The sequence below is a fragment of the Odontomachus brunneus genome, unplaced genomic scaffold (assembly GCF_010583005.1).
Source record: "Odontomachus brunneus isolate Ranch 3 - 2012 unplaced genomic scaffold, Obru_v1 Obru_scaffold_050, whole genome shotgun sequence".
Taxonomy (NCBI): Eukaryota; Metazoa; Arthropoda; class Insecta; order Hymenoptera; family Formicidae; genus Odontomachus; species Odontomachus brunneus.
The window spans coordinates 567,078-592,705 of record NW_022639500.1 but is presented as its reverse complement, the minus strand read 5'-3'; the positions used below and the strand labels follow the sequence as shown (position 1 = coordinate 592,705).

Sequence of the window (25,628 nt, the reverse complement as noted above, 5' to 3'; positions counted from 1 at the left end):
ATATATATATATATATATATATATATATATATATATATATATATATATATATATACACACACACACACACTCATTTTTTTCTTTTTATTATACATGCTACTGCCATCGCATTTATAAAAAAAAAAGTTCAGACCGTTTTACTATTTATATACAATATAAAATACTTTTGACACGTATTTTTATCGCGATTTTTAACATCAAGTTTTTAATCAATACACAAAAACAAGGATCACAAAAATGCATTTATATCTTAAATACACGTGTTCCTTGTATAAATCTTTTATATATTTGTGCCATTTGTAAAACTTTTAGAAAAATTTCTCTAGCTGCCAAATGTACATACATAATAAGTATATTTCTACGATCTTGCAAACGATCGTTGCAAATAATTTTTGGCAAATGTTATATTGCTTTTGCCAATATATTATTTCATATTTGGAAAAATGTTATTCGATCAATCTAATCATGTATTTTGCGTAGTTAGCGCAGTTTTATCTCGATATATTAGATATATTTCATATTTAAAAACTTGATTATCTTTTCCTTAATTATAGATAAATATTTACATTAACGAATATTCATCAAAGATGAGTTCGTTAACGTAAATAGGTTGTATTGTATATCTTTAGAAGGTATTTGTATATTGTATATTTAATAACGACTCTCTTTTGTGGTCGTTGGAGGATTTTACTCTTTGTGATATATTAATATTATTCAAAATTTATACGTGGGAACACATTCAGGACATGCAATAATACATGACAATATCTAAATACATTACATAAAAATAATAAAAATCATAGGATAGCAAAACAACGCAATAGTTGATATATTATGCATAAATACACATATGTACATTCCTTAATTGTACTCTTTTGCATAATTATAACTGCCGTGAGTTTATTAATGGTCTCTTGCCTTTTTTTAACACACTGATATGTTCCTTCATGTGTACGTATGTATGTCTGTGTGTCTATGTATAATAATATCAACTAAATGATATATCTGATGTCCTTTATGTGTATAATTTGTATGATACTACATTTGTATGATAATATATTTGGTATTAATAATCGTTTAATATACGACATGATGACAGTATTTTTTTTATATTAATATTTTTAAGTATTAATTTTTCAAAACCAGTGTCTCGCTCGGTGTTACACAAAGGACATGAAAAAGAGACTGATAAGCATGACCGTTCTTCAATTTTACTAGATTCATTCTTCAATTGTGTATTGTCGTCATGTCTCGTACGTACATTATCATGTAGTACGTTGATGAGGTAATAATTTTCACAACAGATTATAGCAAGAATGTCGTAAACTCGACGTGTATGTGCCTTATGGATATGTACAACATGTCTAGGACGAGTTTATTATATAAGTATGCGAATATGTATAGTGTAATGTAAAAAGTAATTATATCTCAGTGGATGATATTCACACATATGTATCCGCGCAATTCTCTGTTAAGATGCATTTATAGATAATATCTTTTTTGGTGCAAATCATGATCAGACTGCATCTAATCCAATATGTCCTGGATAGAGTAAATTTCAGGCGTTTATTTTAACGTATATCAGTTTATCTATAATAGTAATGATTAGATGCGAGTCTTTCTCTGGAAATCATTTGCTGGACAAAACCCATTGCTGCTAATTTGTCCAGAAATGAGTGACTGAGATGATTGAACAATGCAATCAGATAATCTGCATTTTCTCTGACTCAGCTCAATTTCTTCTCTTTTTATATATTTTTATTTGACGTATAATTTAGAGTTTTTATATTTTAATTATTGTTATAAAAATATGCCAAAAAAATAATAATAAAAAATTCTACAAAGAATCACGACGTTACTTTCTTACATATGTCATTCCCCCTAATACTTATATGTGTACGTGTATGTGTGAACGATGCACTTTAATTATAAGTATTGTTCAAATTATAATTGTTATCTTATCTTTTTATATAAGATATATGTAAAATATTTTTAAAAATATCTATCAGAACTCTGAAAAGATTACTTTTTAAAACATTAAAAATTGGAAAGTGCAGCATTCATATATCAATACTAAACAACACTTGGTATTTTATTAATAGACAATTTGACCGTCATAAGGGATGCTTTGGCAAGCATCCAGAGTATCCGATTAGGAACTCTCGGTCAATGTCAGCATTTCTGCAAGGCCACTCACTCAGGTTTAGTATACCGATATAAATAGTTCAATATTTTGCACATATTATATAATATAAATTATATTTATAAAAAAAAATTAAACAACTTAAACGTTTCATATATGATCTTTTTCATTTGTTTCATAATGAAAAATTTACTAATAAAAATATACTAATAAAAAATTTATTACAATCCATAATATCTAAATAAAATGAGCTATATCGGTATACGTTGATTAACAAGAGGCAATTTAGTGATGTATTTAGATATATCTGCTATGTTGTTTAAACGCTATAATAATTTTTCAGTTTTCTTACTATTCAGATTTTCCGTCAAATTTTCATCTGCAAGACCTGCTTAGACAACCACATCCGAATGTCTTTCCTGTAACAGGAGGTCATAAGTCGCTACTACATCGTCGATTCCATTATCCAATAAAAAATATCCAAAATTTAAAAAAATACACAACTGTTAACAGTCATCTACGCGATATTTCATTCGGTACTCCCGACGTTTGTTTGTTTCGCGGCTACTCGACAATATCTCACTACGGCATAATTCTAACGACAATTCGTACGGAAGTACTTTCAACGAGCTGGAAACAAACAATAGCACGCTTTGAACAGCGTGCCGACTCGGCACTCCCGACAAGTTGTTACTCACAATCCCGATGAGTATTCAATTCGTCACGACAATATACGAGACTTACTTGTATCATTCCCAGTGACGATTCGGACGCGAGGCTCATTTTTGGCGAGACGAGAAACCACGAGAAATACGAAGCAAATTCAAACCTGCACTGGCGCACGCGTCATGATACTTTCCGGAACCGATTGAAGCGCACAATTCAGTTACGACGCTCGAGTGTTGCGTACGATGCTTCACTTGGTACAGTGGGTCGCAAAATACAATGAATTTCAGAGTGTAACCGATGAACCAATGAGAGAATTTATTTTTGAATAATTCGTTTTTTTATTAAACGCTTATTAGCTACGTTCTGAAGTTTATTGTTATGACCTATTGTACATGTCGCTCTGTACGACACCGTTATGCGAGACAATTACTCTTGACGATATTCAACGATATTTCGTCACGAAATTTACTCTCCTGGCGATAACCCGCGCGTGAGACTCGCGCCGGTGAGCCGAAAATGTACAGACCCGCGACTCGCCATAAAAACACGAATGTACATGTTACATTGCTCGATACCGCCGACGAGCTATTACATGAGATGATCACGAGTGTTCAACGAACATTTTGTCACGACGACGCGCGAAACTTACTTCCTGGCGATGATTCGAGGGTGAGACTCATTCTGGTGAGCCGAAAATGCAAGAAGTAGCGACCGCCAAAAACAAGAACGTACATGTTACACTGCTCGATACCACCGATAAGGCGTTACCATGATATAATCACTTGCGTGAGTGATTTCGTAATATTTCATTATGCTAATACAAAACACTCATTTACCGCATTCCTGGCGACGATCAGATGCAAGGGTCATTCTCGATGGACCAAATAAACAGTGGATACGAGCCGGCTTTTCAAGCCCGACGTGCGGTCTACGCCATTCCGTAACCGGTTCGATTACATCGATCTGAACATGTGATTGAGATCCTCGAAATTCGAAATGATCGACTCGATGTACACTTCGACACACATGTCGCATGCGTGCACACATCTCACGTTCACAGTAGCATGATATTAATGGAAAATTTCGTTATCCAAGGCATTCGAAGTGTTCAGAACAGCTTGAAAGATCACAGTATATAATGTTAACAAAATACAGCTATCATCATGTAGAATAGTTACTACATGGAGTCACTTGAAGTGCAATCCAAACGTTCATTGGATAACACTATTGTTAAAGACTGTCTCGATAAAACTATTTCTATGATCTTTCTAATATGATATAAAGACAAATTGAATAAATTAATATCGTGTTATGCGGAATCTTTCAAACAGCAGCACTCGTACATCTTCGTGTAAAGCCGGTAGTGTTCGTAATATCTCACGGCTGCGCGTATAGTAACACAAGAGCAGAGAGAAGCCTGAGAGCGGCCACCGGTCTGGTTTCAGCGGCCAGAGCTTAGGTACGCCATCTAACAAAAATGCGCCTAACTACATCCGTTAAGCGCACTTTGCAGTGGTACATCCTTAAATGATAGTAAGTTAGAAAAAGACAGACGACCAATCGCTCTGTTTTTGTCACATTATAGATGAGCAGCCGCGAGACGTAAACATGAAACGAGCTAGCAGCGATCTTATCACAAAGCTAGATCAACACTCATCAGTCTCGTCTTTCACGCGCTGCGTTCTGCGTAATTTTGGAAGAAAAAAGAATTTGGAAAATGGATAATATGAAACAATACATAAATATACAAAATTTATGTATAAAACATGTTACATATTTGATTTAACATGGGAGCACGATATATATATACCTAGTAAGCAAATTGAGCGCAGACTGCGCACAGATTGGCAGCAAATTTGATCAAAAACCCACAGCAAAAGCATAGCCACACCCACACCCACACCATAGCCATTTGTGTCTACATTAGGCTACGGTTTTGGCGACAGATCTTGCTGTCGGGCAATTAGTGCCAAATTTGCAGCAAAAACCGCGCAAAGCTTGCAACGCAGCAAGGGCTTAATAATTTAGCGGAAATACAAAATACTTCGGTTGAATCTCGGCTAAATAATTTAGCGGAACCTCAAAGCTAATCAGTTCGAATCTCGGTTTAATGATTTGGCAGACACTCGCGTCTGAATCTTGGCTTAATAATTTAGCGGGCAATCGAAACATTTCGGTTTTTGTTTCTAATTTAATTTGTTATCTTTAATTTGTCGTCTTGTCAACAACAAACGCATATAAATAAGAAAATATCTCCGAAAAGGTAGTATGTCGTATTTATTACGATAATACGACATAACAAATTATAAATTATATTAATCAAATGATATATAGTATAGAGTATTCCTAGGATATATATGAAACATATATAGAGCATGAAAAAATATATATAGCATATACAGAGCATATAAATATGACATCTTGAAATATATCAGTTTAATATACATTAGTATTAAGAAACAATCCGACGAGAAAAAAGCCTGTCGAGTCGAAATTTCAATTGGCCATTGTTATGCAAGAATGATCCAATTCAAAAAATTATAAGCTTTTATCAACAGATACTTTATTCACATCTTTTTAAATCAAACAAGAAATGTTCAAACTTTATAAATACTTGAAATGAATTAAGAAACAGATTTTATTATTTTTACCAGTCGCGTCTTTTTGCACATTTTTCTAAGGATTGAGTTACTCAGTACTCTTAAAGAAAAAGAAATGGAAATGCTTGACTTGTTAAACTATTGCGAAAATCTCAAAGCTAAATTCTTTGGTTGGATCATTTTTACGTAACTCCGGCGAATTGCAAATTCTAATTCTTACTTTACTTCCCGTCGGACTCAATGCGATTTACGTCTACGTGCATGCAATCTACGTAAAGTGACGCTTTGTGTCTACTATATGAGCGTCTAAATTGAGCGCTCACCATTGCGCGTCGTCCTACGGTGTCCAGGGTCCACCAGCCATCGTGTTACTGCATCTGACACTGCGATGGTCTTCGTGTCCATATCACCTGTAATGCACTCCCGACCGCGATAATTTAACGGAGGTTTCACAAAAAATCCCGTTTTTCTTGGTGGATACACTCCGAGTTGTGAATTGCATATGAAATATCGCGAACTGCGTCTTCGAGGAAATATCGGCCTTTCGGATAAACGACGAGTATGTGCGACGAATTCAGTAACGATCCAATCGAGTTGTAGTATCGAGTTGTAATATGGCTTTGATACACGCGCGACGCAAATCGCTTACGAAGAAAATGTAATCCGCGAGCGAAAGGAATACGCGACGCGAAGGCCGATCTCATGAAATCTTTCGACGCGTGGGCGAAGTAATATGTGCGGAATTCTTACGACTCAGAATATCCCTAATATAACGTTTCGATGGTGCAACATAGTAGGCTGCAATACATCTCCGCAATATTTTTGCGGATAACAGCTCCGCAATACTTTTGCGAAGACAATTCCGCAATATTTTTGCGGATAACAGCTCTGCAATACTTTTACGAAGACAATTCTGCAATGCTTTTGTGGATAACAACTCCACAATATTTCTGCGAAGTTTGCTCGCGACTCTTCCGCAAATACGATCCGATGAAATTCGCAATCCTATCAAATTAATAATCGCGAACGCGAGCGTGAATGAAAAATCAAAAACTATAAATATTGTAACGATAGAGATAAAGATTTTATTCAAAATTTACGCGAAAAAAATGTTACCGCGTGAGACGTTTATCTTCGTTCGATGGAACTTGTCGCGCGCCGCGTAAGTAAATAAACAATTACTCGCATGTCTGACTTGTGTACATCGCGTTTTTCGCAAAGGGTCAATTCTCGCTAGCATTGTGTCCCGCGTTAAGAAACTCTAACTCTAAATGAAAAATTAAAACTGAAAATTTTCCGACAATTGTGAAATTAATTTTGCGAGCAGTTTATATAATCACGTTAGATCGCTTCGCGCAAGTGTCGCACGATATTGAATTTTACTTAATAACGAAGCACAAACTCTACTTTATAAAATGCAATCGTCATTCAAGCTCATGCGAGAGAGAAAATTGAGAAAATTAACGACCGGCGGAAGATCTATGAAGCGGGTGATGTGATTGTGCATTTTCTATAGCGCAATCCCTTTGCACGTTGGCGCAATCTCTTTGCGCGTTGGTACACTGCTCGAAACACCTGGAAGATCGTATTCAACAAAACTGAATAATTTTACAAAATTTTGAATGTTCAGAGCGTATATTCAATACTTTAAGTATCTACCAGATAGTATTGGGATTTAATTAATCAAAATTTCCTCCGATAAAAATTGTCGACCAATCAATAATCTAAGTTAATCAATTTCTAAATATATATACATTGGGAAAAAAATACTTGAAAATTTATTTGCCAATTGTGTCTAAAATATGCATTATCATTAGTATTATTATTTGAAAAAGTGATCTTCCAATTGTTTCGAGCAGTGTAATTTTTATTGAACGGCACGTACACATACTACAACTACAGCAAAGTAAATCGCATTGATTCGATAAGCATGCACTACATCGAAAAACTTTTTGTCTCTCTATTATCAATATGTTTCTTGTTTTGACTCACCAAACCGCTGATCAGGATAGCCACATTCTGCTTTCGTTTCTGGAACAGAAAAATACCATTTCGCCGATTAGATTGGTGCATTGATGACGATTTGAGTGAAGAAGTTTGAAGGCTTTAAAAAAAAAATAAACGCGATATTTTTCACGCTGGAAGAATTTTTCAGAACGCATTCACATTTGGAATATTCCACTTTCCTTTTTCTCAATGTTGCAAATAAATCTCTTAATCAGAACAAATCAAAATTTTTCAAATGGTAATGTTACTCAGAAAAAATTTTCCCCGCGTGTAATTACGATTTAACGCAATCTTTGATTCGATTCAAATTATCTCGATTTCGTGCAAGAGAATTATCAATATTATTAGATTTATAATTACAAATACTAATTAATAAACCTCACCTTCGAGCTAACCCCGTTCGGCCCGAGCCAGATCCTCCGGCGCAGCAGCCCCTAAAAGTCGGCTGGTTGTCTGTTTCGTCTCTGCAACAGAAACTAGATTTAATTTAGTATTACACACGACTACGGAGACATTAAGGAACTCGATTTCAAACAAGAAAATTTCCAGTTTCATCAGATTTATCGGAATTATGAATTCAAATTAGTGAAACTCATCTTTGCACCAACTCTGCCAGGTTCGAGCCAGATCCTCCGGTGCAGCATCCCTTTAGAGTCGAGTGCTTGTCTCTGCAACAAAAAAAAACAGATTTATTTGAGTATTAATTAGTTACACGACGATGGAGGCATTAAGGAACTCGTTTCCAAAAATTTTCAGTTTTGTCGGATTTCTAATTATAAGTACAAATTAGTGAAGCTCACTTTTGAATCGACTCAGAAAAGCCCGAGTCGAATCCTCCGGCGCGGCATTTCTTAGGCATCGCATCCCCTAGAGCCGCGTGACTGCGATGATCTAGTTTTGCGATAATATTGTCGCTAGCTCGCTTACGTCGCGCGATCCACTCATCAGTGGGTGCTTTCCATTTAATAACACAAGTCGACACAAGCATCATCCTATCTTAGTCACTCATTGAATATTGAACAAAGACAGAATGCGGCTTGTGTCGACTTGTGTTATTAAATGGAAAACACCCAGTGATGAGACATGTGTTCTTTTCAGCTGCACTGCTGAACTGGTGCAATAAGTTAGAGTGAGAAAACATATATTTGTCTCACTTTAACTTATTGCACCAGCAGTACAGCTGAAAAGAACAGACCAAAAATTAGAGCGATCTGTCCTTTTCTAACTTGCTATCATTGTACGGAAGTACAACGGGCACGAACCAGGCGCATTTTATTGTTATCACCGCGAAAATACGCCTAACGAACGTAGTAAAGGCGCACTTTGTTAGATGGCGTCTCGAAAATGCACTTAGCTCTGGCCATTGAAATCAGACTGGTGCCGCTCTCATGCTTCTCTCTGGTGCCACTGACGGAATCGACCAACCACTGTCTCGAGCGTCGCGACCGTCGTCGCACTTCGCGTTTCTCGGTTGCAGCGCGCGGATCGTCGGAGCGTCCCGCCTCGCCAACCAGATTGTTTTCCGCGATCTTTCGATTTTGCGAGAGTGAGGTAATCGAGAGTCAACGACCGTGAGCGACGATGTCGGTGATCTACAAGAACTCGATGAATGCCATCAGCAAGTTCGTGCCCGAGAAGCTGCAGCCTCTATGGAAACATCCAGCTGGTCAGTAAAGTGGTCGGTCGATCGTCGGGCTGTGCTATGGCAGGTGACACGTGCGTGCGTGCGTACGCGATCGCGTGTGTTGCGTGACGCGCTCGAGAAATATGGCAGAAAAATGTATACGTGGCAATTGTACTCGTTGTGTACAAACAATATTTTATCTCCGAGAAATCACATACGCAATCGCTTAAATCACCTGATTTGTACCGACCTTCTTCTCTCTTTTATTGTCTATTTTTTTATCAACTAAACGATGATTCGGCTCTTTAAATAATTCCTAATTTCAGAGCGACGAGTCAGCTGATATCGACACGCTCAAACGGATAGCATCTAAAAAACGTAAATAGTAGAAAAGTTGACCAATCGATTGATTGTTTTTGGATCATACAGAGAATTGTACACAGCGATTGTTTAATTTGTTTCTGGTTAAAGTTTTATCGTTTATGTTTTTCTGCGTGCTCTCGGTCTTAATTATTCTCGAGAGAATTACTAGCTAGACGCACACGCGTACTCCATTCTATGTCATCTCGTTTTATCACTCGCCGCTCCCTTATTGACCAGTAACGCAGATACATTTTTTTTGTTTACGTTCCGCCGTCGTTGTCGCGGTCGATTACGAGACTCGGCGCAGAGTACACGCGAGCAACAATATTCTAATCCTTACAGTGCAGTTTCTTCAAGGTCTTCGCGTTTCTAGCTCTCGTTTAACTACACTTCGAATTAATTAAAATCGCGTCATTTGTCCTAATCTCCATAAGTCTACTCACCGTGGTCGTTCGCATTTCTACACTCGTTGGCCGTGCCGCGCGAATCTCATTAATTTGTATAACAATTGTCGGTCTTACTTAAGAATCTTTAACGCTTGCGACTAGTGCCAAGTAAGTTCACAAATTCATTTGCATTTGCTACTTGCAGGTACTCTCGTCGCGATAAGTTTTCGCAATAGTAGATTGGACGGAAAGTAAACATCTCGGTAAGATAACAGATTGTTGTCGCGATGAGAAAGTATCTACCGTTATAACGGGACAAAATCAATTGTTACTCTATTTTAAGATTTGTCAGACAGACGACGTATTATTATCGACTCGTGTCGACTTGTTCTATTTTCTATAATTTTCTTCAAAGTAGTTGGCTCCGAGATGAGCGTACCTTCACCGTATTAAAGTGTGAATGAAAACAAGGCCGCGCGTGGCTTAGTGTCCGTAATTCAAGATTGCTCTAATGAACTTATTCGACCTAGAACGGAAGAATACGGGGAAATATATATATGTAGAGGAAGAGAAAGAGAGTCGCGGGGAATCGCGGGGATATATATAGCGCAGCAAATAGTATGCATCAATAATTGTGCTGACGTATTCATCACTATTGTCTGCGATTAAACCCTGGCAACGTTTTCCTCTCGGACGGTATGTAAATATCCGCGAACAAATTTAGCCCGACGCGAGGTTACGACGTAATAAGACCAGTGTATTTTTATGTATTTCGTACAAAAACATTTCAAGTAATTGCTGCGTTTGCGGAATGCACTTCGTGCATATTTAAGGAATTGAGGAAACAATGACAACATAATCGACGAAAATAGGAAACAAAAGAACAAGTAATGCACTATACAAATTGCACGTTATGTCACAGTATGCTTAGTCGCAGTTTACTAGTCGTTTCTGCAATATGTATCTTTTTCTAGGTCCGCAAACCATCTTCTTTTGGGCACCGGCCTTCAAATGGGTTAGTAATGATTTCCTGTTTTTCCAGCATCGATTTTTCATTGAACGTCTTATCGTAGTATTCCGATAAATGAAAATTAATCAAGCAGGATTACAGAATGAATCGCGAAGAGCCAAAATATTTAAGTGAGTCGACACGAACGCAACTTTAAATATATCCTCATTGTTACCTCTTATGATAAATATTTCCAACCGCATTTTTGTATTGTTTTTCTCTCATTCTCGAAATACAAGTTCTATTTAGCCGATTCATTTTCGATGCTCGAACTATATGTCGCTGAATGTTACATGATTCAATAATAACGCGGCATATATGCATACGGCACTTCGCTGGTACACAAACCAATTTCGCCTCAAGGCAGTTGCTGCGTAATATGTGTTGGCACACGAACGCGCGTTACAAAAATATTCCAAACGCTATTCATATTCATGTTGTATTATATCGATTCCTCTTCGATTGTGTGACTACAACTACAGCGGAAATGTACATATACTTCGCGTCTTATTTTCAGCCGAGATATCTTATTTTTCATGGATATGAAAATTATAAATGACAAAAATATGATATAACTTGAAAGAACGAATGTGCCGCATCATAATGCTACATTGTTACATGAGCTCCATGTCGAGAAGTATTCTTTGTATCATTTCTTCTCTACAATTTTTGCAGGGGCTGGTAATCGCCGGTCTCGGTGATTTGCAGAGGCCAGCGCATAAAGTCTCCATCAGCCAATCTTGTGCCTTGGGCATCACTGGATTAATCTGGACCAGATACTCCTTAGCCATTACGCCGAAAAATTGGAACCTCTTTAGTGTGAATCTGTTCGTCGCGTGTACAGCCATTTACCAAGTGTCGAGAGCTGTGATGTAATTATCTCCACGTGTTCCTTGAAAGAATTTGATAAATTTTATATAATTCTTTTGGCAAATTTCGTTTGAGAAACATATATGCCCTGACATTTGCATTTCAAAAGCTCTAAGTTTCTACAAGTAATGTTTCTAAGACATACCTTTTCCTATTCCTTTTTATTTTATTTTCAGAGAAGATCACACGATAATAGATACAAATTTCGGGTTATCTTAAGCAGAAATCGCTACAAAACTTTTTATCTAATAACATTGCCGGTAGGATTAAACAAACAATAGTCTGCCAATTTTTCCGCTCGCTCTCGCGCACATACTATTTACATTATTTACATCATTTAATGTCGCAGGGCATTATGTTATGTTTCAAATGCGATTACCACTAACTGCTCTCTTTTAACTTTACTATATTAATATTTGTTTCAGGTATCAACGCCAGCAAGCTGCTCTGGAAGCAGCAAAGTCGTCAGATCCAGTTCATTGACAATAGTCGACGGTGATGCACATTCCTAGGAAACGAAATCCGGAATATTTAATTCTTCACTACTTCGCGTTCCAATCAAATACGTTCACGTTTTATCACTTAGAATTCGTCGCAGACGAACCGTCTAATAACGTGACGCTTAGCGTATCTGACCAATATATCTGAATTACGAGCGAGACGATCATGACGCGCGCGCGCGAGCTATTAAACTTACCAACCAACTCAGATTTTCTCAAAACCGTGAAGATGTAGTACAATTATATTGTGCGCGTTCAACGATCCGACGCTGTAGACAAGTAGTATGTATCTCTGAACGAAGCCGGCATGCATGTCGTCATGATATATGTTCCCATTCATCGCGAGACGAGCTGAAAAAGATGTCATGAGGTTTTTATGTAATGTTTACGTTCTGGGCTGCTCGCGCCAAACTGTGATACGAAGCGACATACGGTGCTTCTTCGTAAAGTCTTCCCGTTGACTTGGCGCGATCAAAAAAATGCGCCCTGCGTTGTACGGGTACAAGATGAACTAATGGAGTACAATACATACAACATGAGACGAACGAACACGAAACGAGCAGGTAGTATTGGGTATAACAGACACTGTAGATTAAACTGTGTATATATACCGTACTGAATACCGTTGCGCCCCATTAATTCATCGCTATTACGATTTATACATAATACTAACTTGCTCACGGTGCTTCCGCACAACATATCGACGTAATGCGACACTTCGGAGGGACGGACAAATGTACAAAATATACTTTATTCGATAATTGTTGTAACTGCCTCGCCTTGTGGCCAGTTGAAATAAAGTACGGATATTTTTAATGTCGCTGCGTCGTCAAGTGAAACGATCTAGTCCGATAGCGACGTGACGATTCATCTGCACGTGAATTTTCGATGTTTTTAACAGTTGGTTTGAACGGTAAGTTATTAAGAAGTTATTAGAACGGTATACAGAAAAACGTGAACAGTAAGGAAATTAACCAATCACAATCGATTATTTAAGTTTTACTGCTGATATTCTTTTGTTGCTCCTAGCCTTAGAGTGGCTTTCTCCAAATTTTGATTAAGCTAGTGGATAATTAATTTAATTGACGGAGTTGCTAACATAGAGAAGAAAAGATAGTTTGTTATTAAAAGTTAAGAAAAATAATCGTGCTCTTTTCTTATAATTTGTATCTAAAATTGATATTATTAAGTATTAATATTACGTAGAATGATCAATATTTTGATTATTGTCAAACAACAGATTACAAATTGCTGTTGACAATTCTTCCAATTAATCGCCGATTAAAAATTTAATTAGTGTTCGGGAAGTCAGCTTAAAACTTTCAAATTAAACATGGTCGCCAGCTCGATTAATCACAATCGATTTTTCTTATACGAATCGATTATTCCAAGGAGAATAATCGACTGTGATTAGCTAAATTTCTTATTATTTACGTCTCTCTGTGTGCTTCCGGTTTTACACAACGGTTTGATTCCCCGACTTCCGAAGTAAGAAAATAATGCGCTCAATATTTAATGAGAGCAATCAATGTTTAACTGTGTTGTCTATTTGTGTGAATGTCGAATACGCAGATGTTTCGTGTCGCCAAGTGAGGAAAACAAGGTAATTACCTCGTTCGACTAATGAGCTTTGTTAAGATTTCGCGGTAACCTCTACAGTATTGCTGTTAATTTCACGAATATCTCAGTGTCACGATAGAAATTCGTCGAGTACATGGTTACGAGTACACGGTTGCTAAACTTAGAATTTATGTTATAAAACATCGTTTCTCTTATAAAATTCAAGCTATCTCGATCGTTGACGACAGAGTGCCATCGTTTGTTTTACGTCAAGTAAAAAGAGATAATATCTACACGTGTCTATCCATAACACGAGAATATATTTTTTATAAAGAACGTCTACAAAGCTCTAGGTTAAATAAAATTGATCTATTATTGTTCGCGTTTTTAAAAACATTTATAATATTTTACTGTTCCATACTAAAAGATATTTTATATTTTTCTCCCTCCTTCTCTCTCTTTTGCTGCTAATGCTACTCTCGCAAAAAGAAGATATATTAATTGCCTTAGTCGCAATAATAAATACCTCAAACGCAGCTTCGTATCAATCATCTAGAAAATCAATAGCCGTTATTCGGTTAATCGTCACACGTTCTTTCGAAAATATCTCCTGGTTGTCTCTCTCACTCACATAACGTGATTTATACTCTGAGAGCAGGCGGCGCTCGTTTCGCGTGGAGCGTGCAATCGATGCTTCTAGACCCTACTAGACGCTACTAATTCATCGGCCGGCCGCGCAAGGCCACGGCGGCGCCAGCGCCGCGGCAGCTGCGCCGTGCGAGTTGCGCGCGATCACGTGCGACTACGCAGTCTGTGGTAGCGCTGTCGCGAGGACGGACGAGGTGACTCCGTGTATTCGTCGTCATTTCGGTCCCGCGAGGGCTTCGTGACAGTCCCGCTCGATTCTACGGCCATACGGAAGAGAGAACCGTCGATTAGCCGAAAGAGACAGTGGGAAGAAGAGAGAGAAGAATACAGTATCCAGCTCTCTTTCGAGCTCGCCACACGTACGTCGCACGATGTTCTCCGGCCTGACGAACCAGGTGTCCAACTGGATGGGCAAGAAGCCCGAGAATGGCAGCGAGTTGCCAGCCGAGCCCAAAGCCGCGTCCCCGGAAGCCGAGATCGGCGGTGATCTCGAGAAAAAGAACAACACCAGGTATGTACGCCATCCTGTACTCTGCCTATAATCATTGCGCCGAGACGTCAAACTCAGCTACTCGCGAATAGTCTAATACGTTCATGCCTCTCGCGAATAAGTGTGTCTATCTCGCTATTATCATTCTCAGAGCTTGGTTTTAATAAAACCAAGATAATGCGTAGTTGTACGCGCTGTTAGTGCAGGCACCGCGGGACGTGTGCCTGCGCGTTCGCGATGTACGTCATGACGTTAGCCGCGAGTCGTGCACGGCTTAAGCCCGTATCAGACTATTATTTGGACAGACGACCCGACTCGTAATGGACCAATCACAGTGAAGCGACTTCCTTGTGATTGGTCCACTAAGAGTCGGCAATCGGGTCGGCCTGTTGGTAGTCTGATATGGGCTTAACGCGAAATCGATTCCGCCGCCGAATACTACGTTCGATACATCGCATGGTGCACACGTCATTCCGGGTGATAATGGCGACGATTGAGAGAGATCGGTATGTGCTCACCCTAATTCAATTTTTGACAAGATTATGGCGATATCATCGTGATTACACGCGGAAAAGCGAGTGAGCGCGTCGCGTCAGGCTGCCGCGAATAAACACGGAGGTCACCTCGTGTGTTTACAGCGCCCGATGTCTGAACGAATTGACTTCCGACTCGGATCGGACTATCGCAAGCGAAATAATGGCGGTTTCGGTCTCAGGCAAATAGATCGCTATTCGGAAGACGTGACACGCGGATTTGCGGGCGTCGTCGTTCTTTCGTTTCGAGGTCTTCGATCGTGACACGCGCACTCATACGTGCCACGTATAAGTAATAGTTACATTCAGCAGATAAAGTTGCTTTGCAGCTGTAGCAAAATTCGTTCATTTAATTAGAGTGTATTCTTAATTTTGGCTGAATCTAAAAGCACATATCAGATTCAAAAATTTACAAAGCAGCTTTCTCTGCTAAACGTAACTAATTTCTCTCTCTTTCTTTCTCTCTTTTCTGTCTTTTTCATCGCCTACACGTTGCGCCACCATTTAAAAGCAGGGTCGTAATATCCCGGCCGGATGCATTTTCGAGATTAGATCAATAACGTACGACTTACGTAAAGTAGCGCGACTCCCTTACGTCTCGTACGATTCGACGACGGATTTACTCGCGATACGCCAGCGAGGTTGCGTTCTCGTTTCCTTTGTTTTTCTCGGCTGTCAGTCTTCTTTTTAAAGAATATCCTTTTGGCGGAATCTGTTCTTTCTAGGTGCGTCTCGCGACTGGAATATACATATTTATCTCGTCTTAAATACAGAGAGCGCAAGTAGAGCTTGAAGTAACAGTACTGCGCATAATGTTCTCACAATGTTCTCTTTTTTTTAACCGAGCAAGCGCTACGATGAAGCATAAAGTATCGATAATTCTTAACGCGGTAACAACTTTTACTTCGTTCTTCTTAAAACTTGTGCAACTGGGTCCACTTGTGTTGCCAGCGCTTCGACAACTGACTGTCGTCAAATGTCACAAATATGCGCAGTTGAAATACGAGCGATATAGAGAACGCATAAAATCGATGCGAGATCCTTCGAAAAGCTCGAACTGCGGCATAAGTTTCTTATCCATGATGATAGGTCACATCGTAATGCGACGGCGCGTTGGATAGGTCGTCTAGATGTATGTCACGATTTTGTAACGCTGAAAAATTATAACAAATGCAGCTTCGCGCGTTCAACAATACGTTCACGATAAGCTGCACGTTATCGATACTGCAAATGTATCATCATTGCCGTGACAATGACAACTTTTATATATCTGTCTCAGTTAATTACAATACATTTATACTTTTTATATATCTGTCTCAGTTAATTACAACACAGTTCGTGACGCGCTCGATAACACGCGACACTATTATATACGATATGTCCGGCTATATAATTCAACAGCAGATGTTATTTGAATAAGTTAATTGAGATATTTGCGTATTGTAATTAATAATCTCACGTAAAAACAGATATGAAAGCGTCCGCAATAATACGTTAATGCATATTAGTTATCGATATGTTTGATCTACAAATGCAACTATCCACGATCTTTTCCATTTTGTCTCCCGTTTCCGCCTTTCTAATTTTAAAATTAACATTCAATTAATGATATATATATTTAAAGACACACGAGACCAATTCGCGTTAATACCACTCTGCCGTTTCAAGTTATCGCGACTCGTTGATTTATATACTCGTTGATTTATATACTCGTTGATTTATGTCGTTTGATATGATTTGCTACTTTTACTCACAATGCGAACGATACATCCAACGATAGAAATGAGGAATAAATGAGCAATGAGAAATATAAACAAAAAGTTTCAGATTGTATCTTATTTTGTGCGAACTATCAACGTGAAATAAAAATCAAGTGCGATTTTGGCAACTCTCCTTTGTGACACGCGACAACCAGAGCCTTGACAATCGATTTTAACGAATTGACGCGTTTGTAAATGGCGAGCACTTGCTCGCACGATTTCAATTTACAACCGCGCGTGTTTATAAACTACGTGCTCCAACTGTATTTATCGGGATGCGTGCGCACATTGACAACGCGCGTCAAATGTCAGTGCACACAGAACGAGCGTACGTTCGTGCGAAATCAATCCGCGCGATGGTCCATTCGATCGACGTCCACCTGGCGGAATATACATACATATATATATATATATATGTATGTATCTTGTACACAGAAGTGTGCGGGATTCGCGAAATGGAAACCGCGATGCTTCGTCCGCAATAACGTCATCTATTCGCACGCGACAAACCGTTCGCATCACCGTTTGTGAAAATTCAATCTGATGTTTACGCACCGAGCAATTTTACGCCGGAAGATTCCGACGACTGAAGTCTCGGGAGTCAAGTCTGTGAAATCAAGTAACGGATTTCCTCATTAATGAATTTTTAGTGTAACTCGATGGCTCGATACTCGGTTATGTATTACTGAGAGAAAAAAAGTTAAGAAAGATTTTTATTCGTTGTGGCCTCGTAATTACATTTAATTAAATCTAAATTCTTTTATTTAAGTAGAATATACAATTGCTTTCATGAAAAGCTGAAGTTTTAAGAAAATGTATATTTCTTTATTTGAAAAATATTTTATATTAGTATATAAATACGTTATTAATAGCAATCGAGTAAATGTTGTTTATTTAAAACATTTTTCTCTTAATGTGTAGAAAAAAAATCAAGAAGATTATGATAAACAGGAGATTATGATGCTTTAATCAGGAAATACGTGACAAAGTATATTTCCTTTTTCTCACAAATATCTCGCGTGATTGTTATATTTTTCTACTTTTCATGATTGTTATACGTTTGTATATACATTGTAGCGAATATCTTATAACATGTTCTTAGCATGTGTTAACACGAAAGACGTGGAATTATTATCGTTCCATTGTGCATGCAAATCGAGTTACGACCTCCGTGAACTCCCGTTACGTAATGCATTTCGGAATTTTCGGTAGCCTTATCTGTTCTGTCGAAATTCATAACTCGAGCGTAATTACGAGAGCTGGTTGGGAATTTTGTCTTTCATATGTCCCTGTGTAAGTCCTTTGACTAGTAATTAGCGGTATTGTTACCATGACGGTATCCCGCATATAAATTACAGCTTCTACGTTTCTCTCAGGCGAGACATTAAATCTTGGCCCCGGCAAGAAAGTTTTGAAACGAATTTGCACGCGAAAATTCGCGGACGAGCGATTAAAAAACTCATGCGTCATTTTCGCCCGCGTAATTTGAACAATTTATTCTTCTGTCGCTAATTTATCGTGCGTCGTAGTTACAGTACAACATGCGATAATCACGCTTGCACACTGAAATCTTCATTGTACGCGCCTTCCGTGAAATGTCTTTTCATTATTCAGCGTTTCGCGGAACCCCTTTCGCCTCTAGAATTCTAGTTTAAATGCATGCCTGCCCGTAACATCCGGAATCCTTCTTGCAGCCCGAAAGGCAATAAACTGGAAATGTTCGCCGGGGTGAAGAATCAAATGTCCGGCTGGTTGAGCGGCGGAATACCCGGCTTAAGCCGTGGCGCCGGGACCGGCGAGGGTGAGGCTCCGCCGCCGATCGAGACAGAAGAGAGCCAGGCTCCTCAGGAGACCCAGGCTCCCGTCGGCGAGCAAGTAAAGGATGACGATGCAAGCAGGTGGGCTTCAGAGTATGTGGCATCTATGTGTTTCATGTTTCACTATTGGGTTGAGTCATAAATACAATCTTTGTGTCCCCTTTCTTTGTCTCTCTTTGTAAACTATATTTTATAATGCAACACCTATACTCTCCTACGTGTATTTTCTTATATATATATATATATATATATATATATATATATATACATATATACATATATATGTATTACTTTCTATTATGTGGTATTACCCTCTATTACTGACCTATCCCCATTCAGTAGACAAGTTGAATAGATGTTTAGAAACAAATTTATTTGTTTTATAAAAATTTTCTGTTAACAAATTGCGAATGTTCACGCGAGTATATACATTTGCCGTTAATTCGTGCATAGATGTGTTTATTCACAATAGATGTGTGGATTCTATGCATTATCACAGGATAAAAGACATCTCGATTTCATGCTCCGTCGTCTCTGTGCGTTTTCCATGAAAATGTATATTTCTATGGACATTCGCAGTCTATTTATGACTCGACCCGATATTACCGTTTACGAACACGATATGTTGTTCGTCCTTGAGTGAGACAAATAATGGCGCGCACAATATTTTCACAGTGCGACTGGCGGGGCAGACAGCGGACCGGCCAGTTTAGAGGGTACCCCGACTGACGACAAGAACGGACAGCAGGCCTTCGGTGCTGGTAAGTCTCCCTCGATATTATTCTTTTATTATTCGTCCACACGACGAATTCGCCGTTGGAATAGCGAGTGACATGTTAACGCACGAGTCGCTTTTCTTGTACCTTTTCACCCTCATTCTAACTTATCTATCCGCGATATTAATGTTGGATACTCGGATACTTGGATACTTCTTGCGAAGATCGATGGTCGCGTTCTAGCAGAGGAATCACTTTGAATGCCATTTACGTTGTTGCTCGTAGGATTAAAGTGCCTTACGCGATATTTTTCATGAGACTCCTCACCCTCACGGCGAATCCTGCGGCGTATATCACTTTAAACGTGTCGACGTGCTGCGTCCGCGCTCGAACGTATGTATGTGTTTCGTTGTAAAATACATCGCGCTCTTAGGTCGGTCTAGTAGATAGACAAGATTGGAAGAGCGCGTTCGTCGTAAAAATTCAGCGCGCGTCAGATATTAGCAATTTCAGTCTTTAGCAATAGCGCGTGTAAATACACAAACTCTCATGCAATACTGCCAGGTATTTTAATATTTGATAAAATATTCGCAAAGAGAGATTATACTCGATTTTAACCGCAATTACAATTCCGTTTGCGCGCCATGTCAAAGAAAAATTACTCGGCCCTTTAATTCGTCGCTTTACTCAGAAAATTGTGTATACATATATACATATATGATGAAAACTTTTAGTTAAATTTCAGACTATAAATATATATATATATAAAGGAGGAGAGATACCGGGAGTAAACTCGCGTAAAAGTAGCTTATGTTAACGCCGGCATAAAGGCAGCCTGTGCTCTTTATAGCGCAAATAGGAAATTAATGAAATGTATGTTTTTCTTTTTATATGACCAACGATGCAAAATTTTCCATTAAAACATCGCAAGAGCGTGCGAACATCGATCGCGACTATTTCACGCGGACAGAACACACTCGCTACTCATTTCGGCATTCACTCGTGCACGATATCGTGTTCGTTCGTACATCGCGTATAATAGAGATTTGATTATCTGGATAAGCGTGGCAGCGTGTGTGCATATTCACCGGTGATATATGTCACGCTTTTGCGAGCGATGGATCTAGCAGCATGCGCGGCAGTACCACTGAGCGACCGAACATTATAATTGCGATTTATAATTGCGCACATTATCATGCGCCGCAAGTGGTCGCATTTAATCGGCTTTCGAACCGATTCTTCAAACGATCTCCTCAAAGAGGAGTTCTTCCGAGGTTTCGCCGCAGACTCGCGACGAAAACACGATTCCGAGATCAGCTCGGAAATCTCTTGTCGCGTCGCGTCACGTTTAACATTCATCCGTTTAAGCGCGTTCGGATTAATGCGTGAATAAACGCTTCTGTCACGACAGTACTTGGCTGTTACTTAGCAGCCCAGCCCGGGATATTCGCGTCGGCAAATAATGATTTCTTTTTGAAATAGGTCGCGCGTGCTTGGTTATAGCTCCGTGGCTCACGAAGAATCTATTCGTTCCACGAAAACTGCCATTTCCACAATCGCGAATTCGATATTACAAGTGAGCCTTTTCGCGTTGAAAACGTAACGAAAACATATTGATGGTCGTTTTGCGCGCGTTCTGTCGACGTTAACAAGGAGACGCTCATCGCTTTTTCTGCACGCGTGCGTTTACGCGCATTGTTGTTCCTCGCGCGCGCGACTTTCCCCGCAATACGACTCGACACACCCACTTAACGCGCGTAACGATCGTATTTCATTTCGCAAGAGAATTCGCGTGTTTGTCGGAAGCGTGTGCCTCGTAACGGGAGTTCCAAGATGCGGGACGGAAAATACTGGCGCGTGAACGTCGTGCGTCGCGAGCTCTTCGCAAGCTCAAGGCAAAAGAGAGAACGAGGCGCAATGCGAGGACGTGGCCACGGAAGCGAAATATTCCGAAACCTCGGCGCGTGACCGCGCGCGGCCGCGACTTTCCGCTAAAATGAAATACGCTCGGCATTCGTATGAATTGTGCGGGAAAATGCTCTTTGGAAGGACGGCCCTTCAGTACGGTGCATTCTGCGAATTTTGGAGAGTGAAACCCAAACTGTGGCGCGACTCGAACTGTGGAGTGCTCGAACAAATTTATCACGAATGCCCTATATCGGCTCGCTCGAGATCAGCTTTTGCAGGATATTTATTTATTCGCGATGGCTTTACATTTGTCTATATTTAATCACGGCACGAACTTTCATTTAATTCCGACATGAGCCGGGTGGGATGAGAAGGTTTTCGCATCATTACCATTCAATATTAATTATTTTAACTCGCAAAGACAACAAGAGAGATGATGCCGGCAGTAATTACAGCGTATAATTTTCAAACGCACTGTGTTCCTCCACGAGGGAATATTTCCCATAACACGCGCCGATATTTCTCCATTTGTGTTCCACACGCGAGTCTCGGAAGAGAGTGTGCGTTAGACGGGAATTAATAAATTAAAAACTCTTCGAATTAACCTCGTACGATTGTAGCAGAGTCGCACAAACGCCGGGCTAATTTACCTTGATCGCCGATCCTTTGATTACGCACGCCACTAAATCTGACCCGCCATTGTTCCCGCGGAAAATTCGATTTCTGCCAAGAGCGGTTATAACTGTGAATTGTGCACACGCGATATAAGACTACGAAATACGACGAAACATGACTGTGGCTTCTTTTCCCACATTTCCCCGAAAGTTGTCTTTATATCATTCATAGCGATCTTTATCACGCGCAAATCCCGTACGCGGCCCCGAAGGCGTTTTCCCAACGCACAACGAAGATACAATGCTTCTAAATTACACGTATTCTTCGCACGATCTCGCAAAAGTATTCTTCTTCTCTTCTCTTTCTTTGAAACACCACTACCCGGATACGTCGCGTATTTTTGCTTGCAAATAATGGAAGTCACGGTACGTTGCTGTTAACGCTGTTAACACTATACAAAAATCGATTAATATAATTCAAGTAAACTATAAAAGACAACTGAGAATCAAAAACAAATTAAACTATTTTGATTCTAAATTTTTATTATCACGAGCATATAATGCACGTAATGATGAGATATGATTAATTCTGGCAGAAGACACCACACGTGCAAATTTGCACAAACAATTTTTGTTTTATAACTCAGCTTTGAATTGATCAAAATTACAATTTTTTATTTTTTTTATAAATAATAAAAGATCAGAAATTTAACAGAGTGTAATATAAAAGCCGATGAAAAAGTAATAAAAGAGTACAAATTTATTTACATTTGATTGTGTCCCGAAAAAAAATCGCTTTTTTATGAAATCGATGGTGCGCTCAAAAAAGAAAGGTTAAATTAAATCCTGCATCAGATTTTGTTGCGATTGACGATTACTAAAGGTCCATCTACAATAGGATTGACAATAGGAGGTAGTAAGACGTAAGCAAATTGACGAATCACAGTCGATTATTATTCTTCTAATAGTCGATCGTGATTGATCAATTTGCTTCCTGCTTACGTCTTACTGGCTACTACCAATCTCATTGTAGATGAGTCGCATAAATATCCTGCTTTTTCAATTTATTGCTCATGACAACAACCGTGGATTCGAGAAAATTCAACGACAGAGGTAGATAGATAGGAAGGGAGAGAGTTATTTTGCTCGTTCAACTCGGCGTTTACTCGTTCTGCGTACACAGCGGTGGAGCGTTTACAATGGCATTATCGGAAATCGCACTTTCATCAGTACTCTCCGAGCGGTTTTGCGGACAAAGAGGAAGTCGCAAAGGCAAACGGTTAAGTGCCGTCGCTTAGGAGAAATTTTCTGCCGATATATACCTCCCTTTTCTTCGTTCTCGCTTGGCGAGAGCAAAGCGGTTCGGTGCTCTCGAGCATCACTTGCATAGTTTAGTGTATTTGGTTATCTTGCAAACGCGCGCGCACTGAGGTTAGCCGACACGAAATATTTGACGCAGTTTAAATTAACCGTTAGATGGTCAGTATGAATATCTTCGCACTCCTGGAATAACTCACACGTGAACGTGTAAATGATATTTGCAATGGCCGCGGGTGTTATTTAGAAATTTACGATGGCTGAATGTGTGGCTTCAATTAGAGCTTTGTTCTTACTTATCGAGGCAAACGCCGCTCTCGCCACGCGCAAAGCGGATTTCGCGACGCGTTGTTTCGCACAAACAGGATGCCACGTGGCATTGTGGTGGCCATCGATCGAATCGAAGCACCGGCCCATGAAATCTGCACCTCGGCCCAGAATTCCGCCGAGCGTTGATATTAGTGATCGTGCAGGTGCAATCGATTGTGAAATCTCTGTTGCGCTATTCATATAAACAATAAAATATTTGACTGTAGCGGTCGTGATGTTTATTATGGATTCGGAGAGAATATTCTCTCTATCTCTCCCTCTCTCTCTCTCTTTCTGCCCATTAAAAATTGAAGAGAATATTTAACGTTGGCACGACGAATATTTTGAAATACATAAAGCAAGACTATATTTTTGCGTTTAGTTTCCAACAAAAAGCACATTTAAATTCCGAACTCGTGTCTGTTTTTCAATTTAACGACTCGATGAGCGCGAAGTGCTCGGCGCACACGAAAGAAAGGGGACACGTCTCGCGCACGGACGGTCATCGTGTCCCGATCCCGAAAACTTCTCTTGCTTTTGAATAAGCAATCAGCGCGTAAGAGTGGAGTATATCCGCGTCGTCTGCCTAGAATATCAGACACGCGAAACGCAAATCGAGAAAACGTCAGTTCGCGGCGCGAGAGGTAAGGTAAGTCCCACTATCCTCGACTTTGCCGACTTTTTTCAATCTCACAACTCCTTGATATATCTTCGTTCGCTGTAGCAGCGTGAATCGAGCGAAGTTTAACAAGATAGGGAAAGGGAGGAAGATTAACGAACGCTGAATGAGCAAGGAAAGAAACGGGCTTGATAGGTTTGTCCTTGGCCTGGGACTTGCACACGTAGACGTGTGCACAGTCGAGTATCGTCGCTGCCAGATGAGTCGAGCCATTGAAGAGTCCATAGGCGTACTTACGTAAGATCAAATAGCTATTAAAGAGTGAAACACTTCGATCATTCGCGGCGACTTAGCACTCCTCTTTCGCGATTTGCATTGTCAATCCGCGAGCGGTGCGCGAAATAATCTCGGTGGCGTTCACATAATTATGAAAAGCCCGCGAACCTAATCGGCGAATTCTCGCGTTAACTACTCTGTAATGATCGCGCATACATAAACTTCAAAGGGAAAGTGCACGTCGTGAGTGTTCTAGTCGTGAGTGTTCCAGTCGAGGGAACACCAATCGCAGTATGCGAATTAATCCGGCCGGGATTAAAGGGAAGCGGATATCACGCGTGAAACAGAGAGAGAGAGAAAGAAGGACTGCGAGTTTACCAGAGAGTGCCGGCGGGGGTGGTTTGTGCAAACGGGTGGAAGAGAGCGGCCGTTGCGTGTGTCCTTGGCCCGAGGCATCAGACACCTAGATCCACCCGGGCTCCGTTGATCCTGGACAAATTTCGCCACTCGCAGGAGTACCAAGGTCGTTAAAACCGTCCCATCTCTCTACGTTTCACCCTAAGTATGATGCGTACGTGTATATGTATGTAAATGCGAATGTGAGCGCGAATATGAGTGTGGGTGGTTTCAGCCACCGAAATGTTCGCGACCGAGTCCCGTCGAGAGTAACCAGATCGAGTCAGCAAGTAGCGTCCGTCCTTTCGCGTCGAGGGGTTGGACCCCATCTTCGTCGATCAATACGACCACCCCCGGCCTGGTCGACTCTTCCTTCGCTCTTGGAAAATCAGCGGCTACGACATAACCGCAGCTTTTTCTCTCCCTCTCTTTCTCATACACACACACACAACTACGCCCACCTCTCTCTCTCTCTCTCTCTCTCTCTCTCTCTC

The 25,628-nt window shown here is 39.9% G+C and overlaps 2 protein-coding genes across 4 annotated transcripts in view; both read left to right on the top strand.

Moving 5' to 3' along the window:
* The first annotated feature begins 8,823 nt into the window (after positions 1–8,823).
* On the top strand, positions 8,824–14,108 carry LOC116845245 (mitochondrial pyruvate carrier 4-like). 2 transcript variants are annotated; one of them, XM_032817715.1, is made up of 4 exons: positions 8,824–9,128; positions 10,767–10,807; positions 11,477–11,673; positions 12,097–14,108. In XM_032817715.1, exons 1-4 carry the CDS (start codon positions 9,029–9,031, stop codon positions 12,152–12,154), a joined length of 396 nt encoding a protein of 131 aa, XP_032673606.1. In that variant the 5' UTR covers positions 8,824–9,028; the 3' UTR covers positions 12,155–14,108. The 2 variants fall into 2 exon arrangements, with proteins under 2 accessions (XP_032673606.1, XP_032673607.1); XM_032817716.1 differs by having other exon boundaries at positions 8,827–9,085.
* A 413-nt stretch (positions 14,109–14,521) lies between these two features.
* LOC116845243 (synapse-associated protein of 47 kDa) overlaps positions 14,522–25,628 on the top strand; it is an 84,403-nt gene continuing 73,296 nt past the window's right edge. Inside the window, exons 1-3 of one of the 2 annotated variants that reach the window (XM_032817707.1) lie at positions 14,522–14,890; positions 18,857–19,072; positions 19,655–19,740. In XM_032817707.1, coding sequence (XP_032673598.1) covers positions 14,751–14,890; positions 18,857–19,072; positions 19,655–19,740 — 442 coding nt within the window. In that variant the 5' untranslated portion in view covers positions 14,522–14,750. The remainder of the gene's footprint in view (positions 14,891–18,856; positions 19,073–19,654; positions 19,741–25,628) is intronic. The other variant, XM_032817708.1, reaches the window with a different exon arrangement.

What these genes read in the sequence shown, in the direction of transcription:
- LOC116845245 (XM_032817715.1), top strand. Translation starts at nt 9,029, where the DNA reads ATGCCATCAGCAAGTTCGTGCCCGAGAAGCTGCAGCCTCTATGGAAAC. An exon ending in GTCGGGCTGTGCTATGGCAG is followed by an intron (nt 9,129 to 10,766) that starts GTGACACGTGCG and finishes ATCTTTTTCTAG; the next exon opens with GTCCGCAAACCATCTTCTTT. An exon ending in CAAGTGTCGAGAGCTGTGAT is followed by an intron (nt 11,674 to 12,096) that starts GTAATTATCTCC and finishes TATTTGTTTCAG; the next exon opens with GTATCAACGCCAGCAAGCTG.